This window comes from Nicotiana attenuata, chromosome 3 (genome assembly GCF_001879085.1).
Source record: "Nicotiana attenuata strain UT chromosome 3, NIATTr2, whole genome shotgun sequence".
Classification (NCBI taxonomy): Eukaryota; Viridiplantae; Streptophyta; class Magnoliopsida; order Solanales; family Solanaceae; genus Nicotiana; species Nicotiana attenuata.
The window spans coordinates 65,501,755-65,518,050 of NC_031991.1; the positions used below are offsets into that span (position 1 = coordinate 65,501,755).

Here is a 16,296-nt window from a genome sequence, read left to right on the forward strand (position 1 = left end):
GCGCCAGTGTTGTTTGTTAAGAAAGAAGGATGGATCGATGAGGATGTGTATAGATTATTGGCAGTTGAACAAAGTCACCATCAAGAACAAGTATCCATTGCCGAGGATTGATGATTTGTTTGATCAGCTTCAGGGTGCCAAGGTATTTTCGAAGATTAATTTGAGATCTGGCTACCATCAGTTGAGGATTAAGGCATTCGATGTCCCTAAGACAGCTTTTCGCACTCGATACGGGCACTATGAGTTTTTAGTGATGTCGTTTGGGTTGACAAATGCCCCTTCAGTATTCATGGATTTGATGAACCGGGTGTCCAGGCCTTATTGGGATTCCTTCTTGATTGTCTTCATTGATGATATTTTGATCTACTCCCGCAGCCGAGAGGAGAACGAGCAGCATCTTCGAGTCGTTCTTCAGACCCTAAGAGACAGTCAGTTGTATGCTAAGTTTTTGAAATGTGAGTTCCGGTTGAGTTCAGTTGCTTTCTTGGGTCATGTCGTGTCAGCAGAGGGTATTCAGGCGGATCCTAAGAAGATTGAGGCAGTTAGGGACTAGCCTAGACCCACATCATCTATAGAGATCCGGAGTTTCTTGGGTTTGGCGGGTTATTACCATCGGTTTGTGGAGGGGTTTTCATCTATTGCAGCCCCGATGACCAGGTTGACCCAGAAGGGTGCCCAGTTCAGGTGGTCGGACGAGTGTGAGGCGAGCTTTCAGAAGCTCAAGACAGCTTTGACTACGGCACCGGTGTTGGTTTTTCCCACAGGTTCAAGGCCATTTACAGTATATTGTGACGCATGTCGTATTGGACTTGGTGCGGTGTTGATGCAGAATGGCAAGGTTATTGCATATGCTTCGCGACAGTTGAAGATTCAAGAGAAGAATTATCCAGTTCATGATTTGGAGCTAGCAGCCATTGTTCACGCGCTGAAGATCTGGAGGCATTATTTATATGGCGTGTCATGTGAGGTGTTCACGGATCATAAGAGTTTACAGTATTTGTTCAAGCAGAAGGAGCTCAATTTGAGGCAGAGAAGGTGGTTGGAGCTACTAAAAGACTATGATATCACCATCTTGTATCATCCCGGGAAGGCCAATGTTGTGGCTGATGCTTTGAGTAGGAAGTCAGCCAGTATGGGCAGCCTTGCGTATATTCCAGTCGGTGAGAGACCGTTTGCTTTGGATGTTTAGGCTTTGGCCAATCAGTTCGTGAGGTTGGATGTTTTTGAGCCCAGCCGTGTTTTAGCTTGCACAGTCGCTCGATCTTCGTTATTTGAGCACATCAGAGATCGGCAGTATGATGATCCTCATTTCTTAGTCCTTAGGGACACAGTGCGGCACGGTGGTGCCAAGCAGGTCACAGTTGGAGATGATGGAGTTTTGAGGATGCAGGGTCGTGTTTGTGTGCCTAATGTAGATGGACTTCGTGAGTTGATTCTAGAGGAGGCTCATAGTTCCCAGTATTCTATTCATCCGGGCGCTGCTAAGATGTATCAGGATTTGTGGCAGCATTATTGGTGGAGGAGCATGAAGAAGGATATTGTTGCATATGTAGCTTGGTGTCTTGAATTGTCAGCAGGTAAAGTACGAGCATCAGAGACCTGGTGGTTTGCTTCAGCAAATTGAGATTCCTGAGTGGAAGTGGGAGCGTATCACTATGGATTTCGTTGTTGGACTCCCACGCCCAGAGGAAGTTCAATGCAATATGGGTTATTGTTGATAGGCTGACCAAGTCAGCGCATTTCATTCCTATGGCAGTTTCCTATTCTTCAGAAAGGTTAGCTGAGATCTATATCCGAGAGATTGTTCGTCTTCATGGTGTGCCCGTGTCTATCATTTTCGATTGGGTTATGCAGTTTACCTCGCATTTCTGGAGGGTAGTTCAGCCTGAGTTGGGTACACGGGTCGAGTTGAGCACAGCATTTCATCCTCAGACGGACGGTCAGTCGGAGCGTACTATTCAGATTTTAGAGGATATGCTCCGAGCATGTGTTATTGACTTTGGAGGTTCGTGGGATCAGTTCTTGCCATTAGCGGAGTTTGCCTACAACTACAGCTATCATTCGAGCATCCAGATGGCTCCCTATGAGGCATTATATAGTAGACGGTGTCGATCGCCAGTTGGGTGGTTTAAGCCGGGGGAGGCTCGGTTGTTGGGTACGGATTTGGTACAGGATGCCTTGGACAAAGTTAAGATCATTCAGGGTAGGCTTCGTACAACTCAGTCCAGGCAAAAGAGTTACGCCGACTTTAAGGTTCGAGATGTGGCATTCATGGTCGAAGAGCGAGTGTTGCTTCGGGTGTCTCCCATTAAGGGCGTGATGAGATTTGGGAAGAAGGGAAAGCTAAGCCCTAGGTTCATCGGTCCTTTCGAGATTCTTGATCGAGTGGGAGAGGTGGCTTACAAACTTGCGTCGCCGCCGAGTTTATCAGCGGTGCATCCAGTGTTTCATGTGTCCATGCTTCGGAAGTATCACGGAGATCCATCCCACGTGTTAGACTTCAGCACTGTCCAGTTGGACAAGGACTTGACTTATGAGGAGGAGCTGGTAGCTATTCTAGACCGGCAGGTTCGACAGTTGAGATCGAAGAGTTATCCATCGGTTCGTGTTCACTAGAGAGGTCAGCCTGTTGAGGCAGCTACCTGGGAGTCCAAGTCCGATATGCGGAGCCGATATACCTACCTTTTTACCGACTCAAGTACTTTTCTATGTCCGTTCGAGGACGAACGGTTGTTTTAGAGGTGGAAAATGTGATGACCCAAAATGTCATCTTTTGTTTTAGAGTCCATTTCCGTGTTCTGAGGCCTTGAAAACCTCCTTGTATCTCTCCTCGATTTGCGTGCGTAGTTCGGGCGCGATACCGGAAAGCTTCTGTGTGAAGATTTTTAAGAAATAACGATTTTGGCTTAAAAATATGATTTTAGTTGACTTCAGTCAATATTTTGGGTAAACGGACCCGGACACATGTTTCGACGGTCCCGGAGGGTACGTAGTAAAATATGGGATCTGGACGTATGACCGGAATTGAATTTTGAGGTCCCTAGCCCGAGGAAAGAATTTTTAAAGAAAATTGTTTGCTGGAAAATTTAAGGACTTTTGGAAATGAAATGGCGTGTGATCTTGATGGTATCGGGCCCGTATTTTGGTTTTGGAGTCCGGTACAGGTTTAAAATAATAATTAAGTCGAATCTGTGAAATTTGGTAAGAATCGGAGTTGATTTGGTATAACTTAGACCCATAGTTGAGAAAATGGAAATTTCAATGTTCTTAAGAATTTCATGAATTTTGGTGCTAAATTCGTAGTTGTTGATGTTATTTTGATGATTTGATCGCACGAGCATGTCCGTATGATGTTTTTAGACTTACGTGCATGTTTGGTTTAGAGCCCCGAGGGCTCGGGTGAGTTTTGGATAGGCCACAGAGTGATTAGAACTTAGGAAAACTCAACTGATGCATCAACTGTTTTGCACAGGCCTCTGATCTCGCAATTGCGAGATCAGGCTTCGCAATTTCGAAGTGAGCAGGCCTGGGAAATGCGACAATAATGTCGCAAATGCGAACCAGGCCTGGGCAGGCCATCCTCGCAAATGCGACGTTTTGGCCGGAATTGCGAAGGCCCCTTATGTCGCAAATGCGACATTTTCATCGCAAATGCGAAGGCAGCAGTAATTCCAAGGGTTCGCAATTGCGAACCCCTGATCCCAACTGCGATAACTGCGGCCTGTTAAGTGAGATTTCAGACGGGATTTCAACTTCATTCTTCAAAATTTCGAACCCTAAGCATCCCTAGGCGATTTTCCAAAGACTCAAACTTCTCCAAATCATAAGTAAGTGATTTCTAACTCATCTTCTTCAATCTAATTCATCTTTTTACATGATATCACTTCAAAATCTAGGGTTTTTCATGGGAAATTGGGTGTTCTTGGGTAGAAATTAGGATTTTCAAATTTTAGGGATTTGGACCTCAAATTGAGGTCGGATTTCAAAACCAATTGCATATTTGAGTTCGTGGGTGAATGGGTAATCGGGTTTTGGTTCGAACTTTTGACCAAGCGGGCCCGGGGTCGATTTTTGACTTTTTAGGGAAAACATTGGGAAATTTATATTCATGCATTAGAATTGGTTTATTTAGCATTTATTGATGTTATTAAATTAGTTATGGCTAGATACGAGTGAATTGGTAGTGGAATCGAGAGGTAAAGCGGTGGTTGAGTGTTGAATTACCCGTTGGCTTGAGGTAAGTGTTTGGTCTAACCTTGACTTGAGGGACTAGGGATCCCCATCTTGTTTGCTATGTGAAATATCATGTGTGTGACGTATAGGTGTGATGACGAGTACCTATGCGTCACCAAATTACTTGTTTAGCCCATTTCCTTTCCCCGTTCCCCTATATCTTACTTTCCTGCCTTAATTGCTACTTGCTCATAAATGTTTCCATGTCTAATTGCTTCATGTTAACTGTTGTTCTCTTTATTGAATTATTTAAATGTTACATGTTAACTGTTGATGTTTTCCGTTGGAGTATTATTGGTTTTGTAGCTTTATTTTGTTACCTTGTTGGCTTATATTGATTCATTGGTGCCTTATGGTGCACCTTGGTTGGTCTCGCTGAATAGTTTTCATTGGTGAAGTTTCATAAATCGTTGTGATATTCCATTGTGTGGATTGAGGTATAAGTAATGTGGGGGATTTGAGTTAGCTTGTGAAACTCTTGTCTTTAGTCTTTTGTGTTTGGTGTTGATATATATATTGGGATCGGGTTGCACGCCGTAACAGGAGGAATAAAGGTGAATTATGATTGTCTGGTGGGATCGGGTTGCACGCCGCAACAAGGAGTAATAAGGGTGGACAGGTGGGATCGGATTGCGCGCCGCAACAGGAGGATTAAGTGTGAAATGTGCTGAGGAGTAATAAGGGTGGACAGGTGGGATCGGGTTGCACGCCGCAACAAGGAGGAATAAGAGTGAATATTGATACTGTTGTTGTTTATATGATTGGATCGGGATGCTCGCCGCATCAGTTGTTGTTTTAAGTATTCATTTCTGCTGAAATTCATTACTGTGGTATCGAAACACCCTTAAGGATTGGTTATAGCCGATTACTAGTAGAACATCTGGGTTCCGAGTTTATTTAATGCCAGTTATTGCCTTATTACATTCGGTATTTCCTTTCTGTTTAGTATAAATTGTTGCAGGTTATATATAAATATTGTTATGCCCCGCCGTAGCCTCATCACTACTTCATCGAGGTTAGGCTCGGCACTTACCAGTACATGGGGTCGGTTGTACTGATACTACACTTTGTACTTTTTGTGCAGATCCCAGTGCTGGACCATACGGACCGTAGTTCGAGGTTGCTGCCTTCAATCCAGTGGAGACCCGAGGTAGTCCTACAGGCGTCCGCAGGCCTTGGCGTCCCCTTCTATCCTGTTTCCTTCTGTTTTATCTATTTCCGAGACAGATGTGTATTTCTTTGTTCAGACTATTATTTGTAGTATTCGTAGATGGTACGTGAGATTGTGACACCAGTTCTGGGTGGAGTTTTATTTCGGATTCGTATTTGTATTAAGATAATCTGTTAAATTCTGTTCTTCCGCATTTTATTTTCCGCTGATATTCTTATATTAACTGGTAAATTGCTAAAAGATAAAGAAAAAAAAAAGGTGAAATAATCAGTAATGTTGGCTTGCCTAGAGGGTACAATGTTAGGTGCCATCACGGTCCCGACGGTGGGAAATTCGGGTCGTGACAATACTTAACCGCTTGATGGCAAAAAAGAGTTTATTCTCATTTATAAAATTAACATTCTTAGTTAATACATTATAAGAAATAAATTTTAATTTTCAATCACATGTTTGTGTAACATTTCAAAGGTTTATACTATGCATTCATCTAACAGGCTCAAGTCTATTTGTATAATACTCTACATGCTATTTTATGTTCAGGATAAGATTCTTACATAACTTATTTGATAAGAAGATTGTTAAATAACCATAATTCCTTCTATGTCAAATTCTGCAAGTTACTTAGTATTACCAGGACTTGTTTATGTCTAAAGTATTGATTCCATTTGACAGGTCATAGATCTCAACATACAGTTGAAATATTTCAAAAATGTGGTAGAAATATTGAAGAAGAAGGTGGGAGCAACGGAATCCAAACAGATCCTCTCCAATGCTGTATATATTTTTAGCGCTGGTGGTAATGATTACTTGGCTCCTTTCTCAACAAATTCGACTATTCCATATCCTGAAAAAGAATATCTACAAATGATTATGGGCAATTTGACATCTGTTTTGAAGATAATGAATTCAACCTAAATTTTTCGTCTTTCTTTGGAGTTAGATTTACATTTTTATCTATTTGAGACTTGGAAGTATTTGCTTAGTGATGAGTGCTTTCATTTTGTTGTCCATTTTAGAAAAGTGTATATGATACAAATGACTTTGACCAAAGCAAATCAAAATTTGTAATTATTTGGGATGAAATCAGATATTGTTACTTTCTTTTTGTGTGAAATAATGACAAATTAAAACTTCTGTGTGTAAATTCTTTTGTTTGTCAAATTTGAGTTTTTTTTTCATGTCCTAGGTTGAGTATTGGCTAGAGAGTAGCTAGACTACTTCTTTAACTTTCTTAAATTAATGCAACAGGGAATTTACAGGGAAGGAGGGAGAAAATTTGCCATGCTTAATATGGTTCCCATAGGTTCTCTTCCTAATATTAGGGCTCTTAATGCTCGAAGAGGAGTTAAGAATGGCGATTTCATAGAGGAGGTCACAAACTTGGTGAAAATGCATAATTCAGCTCTCCCAGAAATTCTCAAGCAACTTGAGAAACAATTGCCTGGATTTAAGTATACATTATTCAACTTGTTCAAAGTATTTACCGAAAGCATTGATAATCCAACAAAATATGGTATGTTTATCTCATCGAACTCAAAATCCGTCTCTTTATGTTCGTTTCTGTTTTCAGTGTTTATTTTGTGTTAACACAGCTAATATGGCAATAAGTACTATAGGTTTTTCTTTATCTGTCTTTTCCATCCCATGTCTGCACAGTGCCAGAAATTTTATTGCCCTGCTCATAGAATAGAACGTGGGTCCTAAATCTTAATCGGTTAAATCACATGTTGAGGCAATGCTCAATGTAAAGGAAATACAAAGTATAATGTTTAATTATCATCTAAGGAATGTTTCCTTAGTTTACTTACAATTTTGCTTTTGTTTAGGTTTTAAGACATCAAAGACCGCTTGTTGTGGGACTGGTGCATTTCGAGGGATTTATAGTTGTGGAGGTAAGAGGCAGGTAAAAAAGTACGAGCTGTGTAAAAACATGAAAGATTACTTGTTTTTCGACTCGTTTCATCCCACTGAGCTGGCCTACCAACAGTACGCCGAATTACTGTGGAATGGAACTGTAGATGTCGTTTCACCTTACAATCTAAAATCCTTTTTTGAACTTTCAACATAACCTGATGGTGGCATTGATGGGATTGTTTCGTTATATTTAAAGATAGAAGCAAAAAGAATGTCTAAAAGAGCTAGATCTCTACTTTGTTCTTCCATTCCTTTTCTGTTCAATTTACAAAGAGTCAATCGTTAGATTTGAGAGATGACTTCATATCTCAGTCTTCATGATTGAACAACGCTGAGAAATTAGTTGGAATCCTGCAATGTACATTTAATTGTATATGCCATTGGATAAGGATTTGTAAAAGAATGTCCTTCTTATCAGGGAAGTGACTAGAGTTAATAAAACTTCCCCTTTTTGTCTCTGTCTCTTACATTGTTCTTCTTCGGTCGCATTTGTTTCTATGTACTCTGGCATTGCTCCATCATTGGACCTTGAAAAGATGAATGTGCCTAGATATGGCAAGCATAATTAGTATTTTTGTATCAGGCATCATCTGATATCCTCTGCTAAAATCGAAGTTCCAAAAAGAGTTGAAGAAAAGAACATGAACAATAACAAGCCTTTCCTGCCTTCCTTTACATTTAAAGAAAACAAAAAGCATGTTTGGTGATTGTTTGATTTTTTTAAACTTGAGACTATGTTTCGCAAATGCAGCTTCAGAGTGATTCCATTGGCGCTTGAATTAATATCTGCTTGTCTCTGGAAACAACCCTTTTAAACCGGAAATGAGCATAGCATGAGATCTTTATGTCTTGTTTCTCCTTTTTTTTTTTTTGCAACCCGGTGTCCGGTACCCATATTAAGGGCCCCACTAATCCAGATTCATACCTCGTAAGGCCCATTAAAAGGGAAGCTCTCCCTACCGGATGTCTAATTTTGCAGAACTCTTTGTCAGTGGTTTAGATGTTAGAAAGAATGCTCTTCTTGTAAAATATGAATGGGAAAGCCTTCTCATTGTTCTGAAGTACTGCCCCGTCGAGTTGTTTCACTTGAAAAAATCAGACACAAGCTTCCAAGATATTCAATAGGAAAAATGATGTTCCAGAGAACAGACTGCTGTTATGAGGTGATTTGTGAATTGACTAATTACTAGAACTTGGCTTTAGCATACCACTGTAAAGCATCAGCCAAGTACTAAGTCCAGAACATTTCTATTCCCATGGTGGATATACAGTGAGCGGTGGTCTGTGCAGCGATCTACTAAAGGTATGCTCATAAACACATTATCTATTTTCTTAGGATTGGTCTAAGTATAGCTGTATGGTGCCAAGAATTCCGGCATTTAGGTAATAACGAGAATATGGCATTGACCTTTATCAAGGCCTGCTGCCGGGATCCTTTTGTTGGTTTTTTAAAAGATGGGGCAGCAAAAATATTAAAAGTAAAGATTGAAAATGTCTCTCAATATAATTTTATTAAGCATAACAAGGCTTTAAATAGCCAGTTAAGAACATAATCTGCAGAAAAATCTGCATAACAAAAATTCAAAAAAACTAAAATATCTCAACAAACCTAAAAAATCTAACTGAAATTTGAATTCAAAAAAGTAGATCTATTCTAAAACTAAGTAACTTATTATGCTAAAAAAGTTACTGCAGTAACTCAAAGCAACAAAATTTCAACACCTTTGAAGCTTCAGTAAACCTCCTTGATGAAGTTTCAGTGGATAATTTCGTTTCCTAAAGCCGAAGTGGAAATGCTTGCACCAGTTAGACCAGACAGTTTCAGAGAGTTTCTGAAAACAGGTCCTAGGATGCACTTGACGGACAAATGCTTGGGATAAACAACTCTTCAAGAATTATGTCATTCACCTATTACGAGTTTCCACCAGTCATAGATACTTGAGGTATCTCCCTCCCATCTATGCAGGGGCTTACATGCAAGGTTTTCCGATCATACATTGTGTTTTCTTAGTCTGACTTATGACATAGTCAGCTGTTCTCATTCTCCTCTTAGAATTGCCTTAATGATTACAAAGTTTCTCCAACCATATATCATGAGGGTGCGCTTCATAACAACATGGATGCTCAACAAGTTGACACACCAACAGCAACGGTAGCTACTTCGGCAAGCACGTAAGAGAAAGGCTTAAGGGTTGTAATGGTAGAAGCAAAAGAAAACACTAAGATAAAGCTGCTGCAGGAGAAAAAGAGGCAAGCTGGTTAGAGAGCGGCTGCAGGCCGTTTGGTGAGGGGGCAGAGCAGTGATTGATTCACTGAGAGAAGCAGGTATATGATACGAGTGCTTCTTTGGCGACTGTAAAGTCATCCGATGAATTGCAGAGTTAATAGATCCAGACACGGTTGTTGCTCCACGGCTGTATAGATTCGACCAGCTCCACGTCTGTATAGCATCTAAGGAATAAGAGGGATATATGTGGCATAAACACTCTCTTGGTTGGTGGCCATGTGCCTGCCTTTCAATCAAGCACAGTTGAGGAAGTCTTCACGAAACTCTGTTAGCGTATGGGTAGCAAGAGGCCACTTAGCTTCGATACCAAATGGTTTTTTTAATATACAAGAAACTTTTCTTTTGTTCCGTGGACAACAAAATATCATTTTCTTCGCAAGGGGTTTATCTGTTATATTGACCTTGCAGTTAACCTGACATGCATTTCCAATGTCATGTTTGACTCAACTGTGGTAAGAGATGTTTCTATTGAAAGGGAAGTCACGGGTTCAAGCCGCAAAAATAACTTTGGATAGAAAATATAAGGTAAGGCAGCGTACATTAGACCATCTTTCCCCGGCCCCGTGCATAGGGGAGCTTAGTAGGGGTGTGCATCGATTTATCGATTCGATTTTGACCCTTATCGATTATCGATTTGTACATATGCTTATCGTTATCGTTTCAATAAGGTTTCGATTTTTTCGATTTATCGATTTTTGGGGCTTATCGATTCGGTTATCGATTACACCAATAAGAAAATTTGCGGGATTCCACGGAAAGTATATCGCTATAAACACGCCTAACTAATATGGACCAAAAGAAGCTAAAATAAGACGAACACCGTTTATAACATAAATGTTGTGTCAACAAGCACATGCAACGAAACTAAAGTAAGGGATCAAATGTATGCCACCAACACTCCAACGGTATAAAAAAAAAAATACATCATTACGGCTAATTCTATTTTCCATTATTTTGAACTTCATTCCCTTGAGTTTTAAATATGATAATTCCTTAAATGTGGTAGATGAAATAATAGGGTTAGGGACTTAGGGTAAAGGAAAGGGTATTATAGAATAAGGGTAAAAAAAAAAATTAAAAAAAAATAAATTAGTATTTCTTATCGGTTTATCGATAAACCGATAAACCGAAGAGGACAAAATCGAAATCGAAATCAATAACTCGATAAGGAAAATTTCGAAATCGAAATCGAAATCGATAAATCGACAAACCGATAACAAATAATCGATTCGATTTATCGATAAACCGATTCGAATGCACACCCCTAGAGCTTAGTACATTGAGTTGCCTTTTTTTTAAGAGATGTTTTTATTCTAATGAAGCAATATCGTACTGAAATTTAAGTTGGATTTTGCCATTAGTGCATTTTCCTATCATAAGTAGCTTCAAAGTTGGGGAATTATACCAAACACCGAAGATATTCCATGTTATGACAAGTTGTAAGAATATCTCAAAAAAAAAAAAATCCAAAACTGCTAGTGTTTCAAGCGCTGAGTTATTTTAAGATAAGAGTTTTCTGAAATTACAATTACACAACATAAAATAACATGTGCTTATCACCACTTAGTTTTTGTAATTCTCGAACAATTATCTATCTAACGAACTTATAATCAAAGTCTCTCACCATATCGAACACGTATATATACAACAATAGTAACACAAACACCTCAGCCTTCTACCATACAAGGTGCTTTGACAAGAATATCACTACACTACAGCACAGAGAAGACCTTTGTGCACCCTTAACTTCTCCATGCTAAAGTTACCCTACACAAGTACAATACATCTTAGAGAGAACTTGACTTATTGTATATATAAGATCTTGAAAAATACAAGTATGCAGTGAATGCGATAGAACTAAGTACAGCAAGAACCCAATAGAAGTAATCCAGATGTGCCCGATTCAAGTTGTCCGAAAACCAACTGATCTGACCATCTTTACCAGTGATGTTCTCAATAACAGAGATGAGAAAACTGCTTAAGAAGCTCCCTATGCCAAAAATGCTGAGGTAGAGAGAAAGACCTATACTTTTCAACTCGACTGGCACCTGATCGTAGAAGAACTCCTGCAGACCAACCATGGTAAATACATCGGAAATACCAAATAGTAGGTACTGAGGTATTAACCAGCAAATGCTCATGGGAATTGTTGCCTTTGGCATGTCAACCAGCCCGTATTCTATAGCAGTCTGGAGACGTTTCTTCTCCACTATAGCTGCAACCACCATGGAAAGTATAGACAAGAAAATCCCAGTTCCAATTCTTTGGAGCACTGTGATGCCTGACGGTTTCCTAGTTATCACTCTTGCAACGGGAACCAAAATACGGTCATATATAGGAATAAAAACGACAACAGAGAGGCTGATGAAAGATTGTAATGAGGCAGCTGGTACTTCAAAATTTGAACCAAGAGATCCGTCCAAAGTTGCACCTTGTTTGGTGAATAAAGTGGATGACTGTGAAAACACAATAGCATATACCAAACACGTTATCCATATTGGAATCAACCTAAGAATAGCCTTAGCCTCTTCAACCTCGCTGATACTACAAATTTTCCCATTTTCCTTGGAACCATCGGGGGCAAGCAACGCTTTGTTGAGGAACCTGTGTTCAATAAAAATTTATACCAATAAAATGAGATGTCTTTTAATACAGTTGATAGAAAAACTACTTTTTTATACAAATATTTCATTAAACGGCTAATACTATCCTATAATAAATTGGAGTATCCACACGTGCAATGGGCTTTTAACATTCAATAGCAAGCTTAAGACTATGCAATCTTTAACTCTTTAAAGCAAGTCCCTAGATCCTTTTAACTCTAAGCAAATCAAACCCGAGTAGAGGAGCCATTCCACAAATATTTCTACCATCCTAATCTATTGCAGAACTGTAAGTTTTTTTCCTTTAAATTGTCCGAAGATCAGCAGATGACCAAAAAATCAACAACTTTTATTCGTCCAATTATGAAAGTAATTGCAAAACACTCACTTGAATTGTTCAGAACCTTCATGAGGCAGAATACCCAGAACTTCTTGTTCAACTGATATAGCTGAAGCGGTTGTTTGCCAATTCCTAGCTGCATTAATAAACACATTACCAATTCTAAGAAATGGGTTCTTTTCATCACTGCTCTGGCGAAACCGATAAGTGAAGCTTCCAAGCACGAACACAATAAGAGCGAGACCCATGACAATACAGGGAATTCCAAATCCAAGACCCCAGCTAAGGTTGTCTTGAATGTAGTTCAATATCCAGAGGGTCATCAACAGACCACCACACATTCCAAAATACCACCAATTGAAGAATGAGCTTTTAGCTTTACTTTCTTCTGGGTCTTGAGCATCAAATTGGTCCGCTCCAAAAGCTTGTACACAAGGCTTGTGCCCTCCCTGCCCAAAAGCTACTAGATACAAAGCAAAGAAGAAGAAAATAATTTGGAATTTGGGAGGAGAACATGTTGCAGTATCTTGGCAGTCAGAATAACTGAAAGGGAGGACAGTTGAAAGTGTCAAGAAGCCAAGTCCCTGTACATCAACAAATGAAAACCGTCTTACTTGCTAATTCTTTCTTTGCTAAAGCATAAAGAAGGCAGTAGTTTCAATCAACTATGAGAGGCATACTTGTTCATATTGTACCATAAGTAGCAAAAAAAGAGAGGAAAGAGTACAGCCGCGCCAAAACAAAAGCCTGAACTGGGTACTAACCAGGATGTAGAGCAGAGAGGAGATGATAATGGTCCGATACCGACCCAGGTATGAATCAGCAATAAATGCACCCAAAAGCGGAAGAAGCGATGCTGTTCCGCTCCAAGCATTTACATTCACCGCCGCTGTTGCAACCGATTGGCCTAGTGGGCCCGTTAGGTAGCTTATTAGGTTCGAACTTATCCCATAATATGCAAATCTCTCTGCAACCTCCACGCCTATAACCGGAAGAAAATAATCAAGTTTCAAACCCAGCTGCTAAAATTGTGATAGATTTTGGAAGTCAGTGAATTTGAAATAAGATCAACTTCTAAGACAATCCAGCTCCCAAAATTGGAGAATGATTTGAAAATCAGCTACAATTGGTGAAAAAATCAATTTTAAGACAGCCCAATGGCAAAATTGGAGATAAATTTGATATAAGCAACAATACGAGTACAACAATAACAACGCCTCAATCCCCAATTAGCTGAGGGTGATTATATGCATTCTTAATATCCATCTCACTCCATTTGAACATGTTTCATTTTCATTTGGTGGGGAACAATTTTTATGACAACTCAACAGGTAAAACTGTTGATTCAAAATTGGTGACAATTGGTACGGAACAGATCAAATGCTAAGACAACCCAAATTGGAAATAAATTAAAAAATCAGTGAGAGATATCAGCTGTTAAGACAACCCAAATGCCAAACTTGCAGACAGACAAGAAAATTTGGCAATTATAATGCTACTACTGCTATGCTTCAGCGCTAAACTAGTTGGAGTCGGCTAATTTTTCACCATTTTGAACGCATTCATTCCACTTGGTGGCAAAAGATCAATTTTAAATTTTTAATACAACCCAGCTGCTGAAGTTGCAGAAAGATTTGAATATCAATATCGACCATTTTCTTAAGAAAATAGATGCTAAAATTGTTTTCGAACAAAAAGACTTGAATATCAAAGGCAATAGTGTAAAAATGAATTTCAGAAGATGATCTAGCTGCTAAAATTGCAGAAAGAATTGAAAATCCATAAAAACTGCCAGTTAAAAAATCAATTGTTAAGGCAGCTAAAATTGCAGAAACATTTGAAAAATCAATAATAATAGAGGAAAAAGAATCAAAACTTGAGACAATCCTGCAGCTAAAATTGCAGAAAAGATTTGAATATCATAACCTTAGTGGGAAAAAAAACAATTTTTTAAAACAACCCAACAGCTAAAATTGCGAACAATTTCAAAATATATAGATGTCAATACTGGAAAAAAAAACGCTTTTTTAAAATAATCCAGCAACAAAAATTGCATAAAGATTGGAACATCAATGATTATTACTGGAGAAAATCCAAAATTTAAGTCAACCCAGATGGTAAAATTGCATATATATTTTAAAATCAGTGGCAATTGCATATGGGTATTTAGTTATTACCTATGATGAAGGAAGCGGATCTCCAGCCACCGGATTTGGATCGGGTCACAGGACGATCCTTAAAGTCAACGGATCCTTCAACGACGTCGCCGAGAAAGGGGATTTCGGCGTCGGAGATGTTGACTCCTCCGGTGGCCATGGAGATGACCAACCCAAGTTTCTTCTACAACAATGATTGAGTTCAAGTTGTTGTGTGGTTCCATGAGAAATATGATTGGGCAGTCCATATGATGTTTTACTTTTTGGCGGTTTCTGTAAAAGAATCGTGGTGTTAGTTGGTAACGGTACTTGGTATCACAAAAAGAAAAATATTTCCGGACCCGAAAAAAAAGGAAAATATATGGAGTCTGAAGAGTAGAAAATATCTTTCGTAAAAATTCAGAAAATATTAATAGTCGATAGTAATGTTAGAAACTCAGAACAGTTTTTTTGGTGAAATTTTTAGTACTACATATTGATAACGGTATGTAAACAGAGTAATCTATATTTATACCTATATCTATATTATCAATACTATATTAAAAGCAGGAAGACCCTTAGCGAATGTTGTTTGCCTTTTTACCCTTCAAAAAATAGCTTTCATATTCAATAAAATTGTAATTTAAGTCATTTTCCTACTATTTAGGACCTTGGAATCACCTAAATTTTTGCCTGTAATATCTTTCCTTATTAAACTAGGTACGAAGTCCTACTATTTAAGAGTTTAAAATCTATCAATATTTTATCTTATGTACTAATTGAAAATAAATCTATATATATAACATTTATGCTTAACGCGATTAGCAAATAATTTATATGAGATCATCACCAAGCACCATAGAGAAGATACAAAATTCATTCAAGATACTAAGCACGTAAAATTGTCTTAACAATTAATGATTAATTACATATTTAAAGACTTTTATTTTTATCATACAAAGTAAATAGTTCATGTACAATTAAAGTCATATGAAATGTGTGTGTGTATATATATATATATATATATATATATATATATTGCTTTGTGACCAATGAATGAAGAAAGATATCATCGTTGGTGTCCTAATTTTAATAAAAAATATATTCAACTTATACACGAAATCTATTCTTAGCGAATTATCATCATCTTTTTAATTATTTCAACAAATAATAATTTATGATATTTCTATATCTTTAATTGTTTGTTGTAGAATATTAAGCCAACATTAGTAATTTTTAGACGTTATCACTTATCAAAATTTTTATGAGCTATAAGCCAACATCTTTATTCCCGAAAGACCAAAAGATTTAATTTTTAAATTTATTTTATTTGAGAAATCTTATAATTTGTTTGCTTACGTCATAAATATATCATAATTTTCATCAAATATTCTCCCAGAAGTCCTCATAAATCATAATTATGTATCTAAGGACTTCTATGGCCAAGATATCTTCGCAATCAACATTCGTCTTTTTAGTAGCTTATACTTTTTTTAACTTTTATTTTACAATCCAATCGCATTATTTACTAATATTTTATATTTTTTAAAATAGAATATTTCATTAAAATCAGGTACACGCAAAGCGCGCCTATAGTATCTTTCCTTATTAAA

The 16,296-nt window shown here is 38.2% G+C and overlaps 2 protein-coding genes across 2 annotated transcripts; one reads left to right on the forward strand and one right to left on the reverse strand.

Annotated features, from left to right (window-relative positions):
* LOC109223957 (GDSL esterase/lipase 5-like) lies at nt 5,926–7,781 on the forward strand. The gene is made up of 3 exons (XM_019388466.1): nt 5,926–6,200; nt 6,653–6,917; nt 7,231–7,781. The coding sequence occupies exons 1-3, from the start codon at nt 6,174–6,176 to the stop codon at nt 7,470–7,472; spliced, it is 534 nt and encodes a 177-aa protein (XP_019244011.1). The 5' UTR covers nt 5,926–6,173; the 3' UTR covers nt 7,473–7,781.
* On the reverse strand, nt 11,085–14,980 carry LOC109223958 (protein NRT1/ PTR FAMILY 5.10-like). The gene is made up of 4 exons (XM_019388467.1): nt 14,726–14,980; nt 13,313–13,530; nt 12,597–13,132; nt 11,085–12,209 (listed from the first exon to the last, which is right to left on the reverse strand). Exons 1-4 carry the CDS (start codon nt 14,862–14,864, stop codon nt 11,393–11,395), a joined length of 1,710 nt encoding a protein of 569 aa, XP_019244012.1. The 5' UTR covers nt 14,865–14,980; the 3' UTR covers nt 11,085–11,392.

Bases quoted from the DNA above. Each gene is read 5' to 3' on its own strand.
- LOC109223957 (XM_019388466.1), top strand. From the start codon at position 6,174: ATGCTGTATATATTTTTAGCGCTGGTG. The intron at 6,201-6,652 runs GTAATGATTACT...TTAATGCAACAG, and splicing joins ATATATTTTTAGCGCTGGTG to GGAATTTACAGGGAAGGAGG. The intron at 6,918-7,230 runs GTATGTTTATCT...GCTTTTGTTTAG, and splicing joins TGATAATCCAACAAAATATG to GTTTTAAGACATCAAAGACC.
- LOC109223958 (XM_019388467.1), bottom strand. From the start codon at position 14,864: ATGGCCACCGGAGGAGTCAACATCTCCGACGCCGAAATCCCCTTTCTC. The intron at 13,531-14,725 runs GTAATAACTAAA...TTCCGGTTATAG, and splicing joins ATCCGCTTCCTTCATCATAG to GCGTGGAGGTTGCAGAGAGA. The intron at 13,133-13,312 runs GTTAGTACCCAG...GTTGATGTACAG, and splicing joins CCTCTCTGCTCTACATCCTG to GGACTTGGCTTCTTGACACT.